Below are 5,487 nucleotides of genomic sequence, written 5' to 3' on the forward strand. Positions count from 1 at the left end.
TGTTCATGTCAGTGTTCCCAGTCTGTCCGCTTTGCCGTGTTCATGTCAGTGTTCCCAGTCTGTCCGCTTTGCCGCACAGCTGGAGAGCTTTACCTTGTGCTGTTTCTTTCCCTCTCCCATCCTCCAAGAAAGGAGATAGCCTTAAGTGGTCAGATTTCACAGCAAAGAGCTGAAAAAGAGGAAGGAGCCTGGAGAGGAAAGGGACAGGAATATGTACTGTATGAGGACAATGATAAGAAAAGTAAGATTAAAAAAAACAACTTACATAGGGCTTTATAGTAGTTGAGAAATACACACAAAGGACTTGCATTTCCTTAAATTATTTTTAATTGTATGGAATGGGTCCTTTTTTAAGTTCAATACTGCCCTGGACTGAGCCCCTTGGGCTGTAGCTTTATAAACATCATACCTACAACCTAGAATCTTGATTAATTCATAGAACAGTGATGGGAAAAACCGTGAGAAACGATGCACTGCTTACGGGAAACTTAAATGTTAGGGGCTTGCCCTATTTGAGATCAGCAGCAGCATAACTCTAATCCTAAAATTAGATGAGGACCAAATTTTGAAAGATGTTTGCCACATCTGCAGCTGGTCTCTGGTTACTCATCATGGGCCTTGTTAAAAACATATTAGAGACTTTGCAAATCCCATTACACTCTTGACTCTCCCCAGCTGTGTACCCCACCCCCTTGCGCATCCAGTCAGGAGCAGTCCAAACACCCCTCCCCCAATACACACCTTCCCTGCTTCCTCAGGCTCGCTGGGGAATGGCTGGAAAATTGAGGGGAAAGGATGGAGCAGTAATAGGAAAACCACAACCCTCTATTTCCTTGTCACTAAGTGCTACCCTTACAAAATGGTGGAACACGGTGACGTGTTCTTTTTCTTTCACCAGGAGAAGAAATAGTGGATTTAAAATCTACTGGGCAGCCGTTCCAAGGATGTACCAAGTTTCTGTAGGAGCAAGTTCCCCCTGTTCTTTTCTGATGCAGTACAAAGCATTCTTAAAAAAAATCTCTAACATGATTATCTAACAGACAGCATTTTTGACAATTGTTATTGGTTTATGATGGTACCAACCCCAATAGGCCATCCACCTGAGAGTTATAATTGGCAGAGAGGAAGAACAAGCCAGTTACTGCTGTGGTTTAGAGAATGTGCTTAAGAAAAAACTCTGTTCCTTACACCCTGTTTAAAAAAGTATACAGTGCAGAAAAATGGCTTATATACTTAACCATACCTCGCTTTGACAGCATTTAAGATGTTAGGAAAGCTCAAAAGTACTAAGCAACATATGAAAAATAAAAAGACCCATGCCTTGGATTCCTGGTTTGTCAAGACAAAGGTTCTAGACCCTTAGGCAATAGATTACCTAAAAATGTTTTTGTGTGTGGTGGAAGAATGAGTTTTATACACACACATTTAACTAGCGTTTTTTTTAATTTAAAGCATTAAAAACACATGGTTAAAAAACCAAACTGTACAGGAATATAAAGTGAAAAGAAGTTTCTGCCCCCCTTGCATTTCTGATCTGCCCCCCTTCCCATTCCTCTGAGGTAACCATACTTTTTTGTATTTTATTTCAGAAATATTCTGGGCTTATAAAAACATCTATCTCTCATTCTCCCCTATTAAAAACCCAAATGGCATAATTTAAAATACTATTCTGCAATTTGGACATTTTCTTTTAACAGTATATCTTGGACATTTTTTTCAAATTAGCTTTTTTAGAACTTTTTAACTTTTTTTTTTAACTGAAAAGTAAATGCGTAACAGAAAGGAAGTGAGAGACAGCTGGCTTTAGACAAATATGAAATCATCACTGTAAAGGCTAATTATCTTCCCTCTGGAAGGAGATTAGATGCAGAGATTAGATTCATTTTTTCTCTCTTAAACACACATGAAAGAATTATTATAGCTGGTTAAACAATGACTTGGGTGGTCAATTTTATCGGGCCAATTAAACACCGAGTACTTTTTAACTCCCCAAAGTATAGAAATGAAGGAGATGGTTTTTTCCAGTGAACAAAATGATCTTTCTTTTAGACCAATGTGACAGTGTCCTGAGAGGCCTTCCCCCTTTTGCCTCTGTGGTGCTTCTCAAACAATTTTATATATGTCAAAGTGCTCCAGAATGGTTGTCACAATTTCTGATCGTCCCTGATGAAGTTATGGGAGGAGGTAGCAGAAGTTTACTGGCAGATAAATCCATGAGAAACTGGCTGAGGATTGGTCAAATGTAAACATTTGGTTTATGAGCGCCTTGGGCCTTTAACCACCTCCACTGCAGAGCTAAGAATGAGCAGCCTCCTGGCAGGCAGAATATGTATTTTTTAAAAAATCCCTCCTTTGGGAGATTTCTCATATACACACAAGACTGAAGAAAGTTCTCATCGATGAACAGCATACAAGACTGTGGACAAGGAAATGATGTTAAAAGTCAAATTTCACCATAGGACACTGGAGTCCAATCAGAACCCCAAAATCTGAGACAAATAATAAACTTGACACTGAAGGTCAAATCAATAATCAGAGTTGACTCATTTACCACCATTATTTGCGTAGGTTTAACTATGTAGACACATTTCCTCACATTCATTGATTTCAGGGTTGGGAGAACCCTTAGTGATCATCTCTTTTAATAAATAAAGAAACAGACTAAAAAAGATTTAGTGACTTGACTGAGGTCACACAGAACTGGCTCCTACAACCTAACTCCCTAGTGAATATGCTTAAATGAGTATAAGGACACCATACATGTAAAAGAAGATATGTAATATGCAGGATGGTCATCCCTGTTTAAAAAGCAGAACAGCATCACATGGACTTTCTAGTACAACTTGGGTGACACCATTCAAGGGCAGGAGGGCCTTGAATTAGGAAGCTGGAAGAGAGTGATGGCGGCTAGCAGGTAGCCACAGGCCAGAGATGGGGAGGCCAGCCAGGGAATGGAGAAGCTGCAGGGTCTAAGGTTCAAGAATTCCATAGCAGGAGCAAGGCAAGGCAGCTGTGGCTGGGGACTGGGGACCTGATATCTGCCAAGAACAGAATATTTCCTCTTTTCACTCATTCTGCTCAGCCAGGCATACATTTAGAGAGGGGGGGGAGAAAGTCAGGGTCCAGGAGAAACTTTTCTTCAGGTTTTCTCTCTCCTAAAGATTCTGCTTGTTAACTCCGGATTTATAGGTAACCACCCCCATACAGTGGTATTAGTTAATGACTTACTGCTGTTTTCTGCTAAGCTGCTATCAGGCAGATTTTTTCCAATTAATTTCATTTTAAAAAGTGTTGCTTAACCCTGGTTGCACACTAGAATCCTCTGGGTAGCTTAGGAAAAAATGCTGATGCCACAGCCTAACCCTGTTAGATTCTGATTTCATTGGTCTGAGGTCTTAGCATTGGTGGGTTTGAAAAACTCCTCAGGTGATTCTAATAGGTAGCTAGGGTTGGAATCATTGATTGAAACCATCAGGAAAAGTTTCAATCAACTAGCCAATTGTTTTCAAACAATTACAATAGCATTGTTTTCTTCACATCTGGCAATGTGATTCATTAAAAAGTAACAAAATAATTTGTAGAACATACAGTAGTCATTCTCATTACCTATTCATTTTTGCTGAGGAAAGTCAACATATGGCTCACTTCAACAGTAAATCTGAAACTGATGGTTCCACTGAATCTTGTCTCCATTATCTTCTGTGTCCAAGTCACATCACAGAGATTTGATATAGTATCACTCCTCTTGATCTTTATGTTGAAGATGTCTGGGCAGTCCAGGAGGCTTGGTACTTATCAGAGATTCCAGGACAGTTTGTCATCGTGGGTCTTTCTGTGCTATGGAAATTCAGCAGAGAAATCAGTGTGGGCTGGAATAATTAGTAATGTGGAATTCCTTGCTGCTTTGGGGCTCTCTCACTTTTATCTAAGGAGAAGCTTAAAAGTATTGCCTTCCTTGTCTCCTACCTCATTTTTTTTCTCCTTTCCTTCTAAAACATTACAGAATGCAAGAGATAGGAGTAGCAAGACTCACTGATAAATAAAACGGAGAGTGTAATTTAAAGGCCATTTAGTTCAACCACCATTGAGACCAGGAGATCTCCCCAAGATCACCCACTAGATCACACCTGCAGCTGGACCTGGAACTGCGGACCTGACTCCCAAGCCATATTCTGTTCAACATACCAACTGGCCTTTCAAAATAGACGGCTCAAAGATATTGGCGGGGGGGCTTGTCCAACTCCATCCCTTCCACTTCACTGATGACTTATTTTTTGACGTCTTCTCAGACCCATCTTGCTTAATTTGGGACACGATAGCTTCTGGACTTTGCTCCCTTCTTCTTCGCTAGTCAGAGCCCTGTGCTAATAATTGTGTGTTTTTTATTGTTAACATGCTCCTGGTTGATGTGTATTTGTTGAATACCTGCTGTTGTCAAACGTCACAAGGTTCTAAGAGTAAATACAAACTAGAGGACGGCCCTGCTCTGAGGAGAGCCTGGCTGGGGCTAGACCCCAGTAACCAGCGTCTTGGGTCGCATTTCCCGGCTCTCCTGGTCCGGGTCTCTGCGGGCAGCTCAGGCCCGGGGAGGAGGGAGTTTCAGGCTGGATGTAAGGAGTCGGCCGGGCTTTCTTCAGGGCTGGTGAAAGGAGCGAATAAGCCGCCGGCATGGGAGGGAAGACCCCACGAGTGAGCTTCTGCTCCGTAGGTTACAGGGCATGAGGGCAGCTGGCCCCTGACTCAGCCATGCCCGGGCTCGGCCGGCCATGGCCTCTGGAGGGAAGGCGGGCCCGCTAGGGGCGGGGCCTGGGAGGAGCGGGAGGAGGGTTGGGGGAGGAGGAGAGCAGGGAGGAAGAGCCTGTGGGGAGGAGCCAGGAGGAGAAACGCGGGAGAAGCTGGAGGAGAGGGCGGCGGGAAAAGGCAGAAAGGGGAGCGGAAAGAAGAAAGAGGCGCGCGGAGGAGACAGGGAAGGGGAGGAGCCTGGTTGAAGCCGGGGGCGTGGCCACCGAGGGGGTGGGGCCGGGAGCGGTGCCAGGGGCGGGGCCGGGCGAGGGGCGGAGCTGGGGGAGAGGCCTCCAAGGCGCCGCCGCCGCCGCCACCGCCGCCGGTGCGCGTTCTCCTCCAGCGGGCCTGGCCGCTGGGGCGCTCCCTCAGTCGCTGTTCCTCGAGGCGCGGACTCCGGCGGCCCCGGCCGACTAGGACGCCCCGCGCGCCCCCCGTGGGCCGCCGCCGCCGGGGCCGGGGGCCGCGGAGACGCGGGCGCGCCCGGCCGCCGCCGCCTCCTCCCTCGGCGCCCGGGGCCGGCATGGAGCTCTTCCAAGCCAAGGACCACTACATCCTGCAGCAGGGCGAGCGCGCGCTGTGGTGCAGCCGCCGCGACGGCGGCCTCCAGCTCCGACCCGGTGAGCGTGGCGGCGCGGGGTGGCCCTGGGCCCGGCCCGGCGCGGCGGGGGCGAGGAGGGGGCGCGGCCGCCCCTCGGCGGGGGC

General features: G+C 46.6%; 1 protein-coding gene across 3 annotated transcripts in view; it reads left to right on the forward strand.

Annotated features, from left to right (window-relative positions):
* The first annotated feature begins 5,067 nt into the window (after positions 1-5,067).
* Positions 5,068-5,487, forward strand: part of INPP5F (inositol polyphosphate-5-phosphatase F) — an 80,728-nt gene continuing 80,308 nt past the window's right edge. For all 3 annotated transcript variants that reach the window (XM_035030263.1, XM_035030288.1, XM_035030314.1), the window contains exon 1: positions 5,068-5,402. In XM_035030263.1, coding sequence (XP_034886154.1) covers positions 5,306-5,402 — 97 coding nt within the window. In that variant the 5' untranslated portion in view covers positions 5,068-5,305. The remainder of the gene's footprint in view (positions 5,403-5,487) is intronic.

This window comes from Mirounga leonina, unplaced genomic scaffold (assembly GCF_011800145.1).
Source record: "Mirounga leonina isolate KUSES-001 unplaced genomic scaffold, KU_Mleo_1.0 Mir_114, whole genome shotgun sequence".
NCBI classification, from domain to species: domain Eukaryota; kingdom Metazoa; phylum Chordata; class Mammalia; order Carnivora; family Phocidae; genus Mirounga; species Mirounga leonina.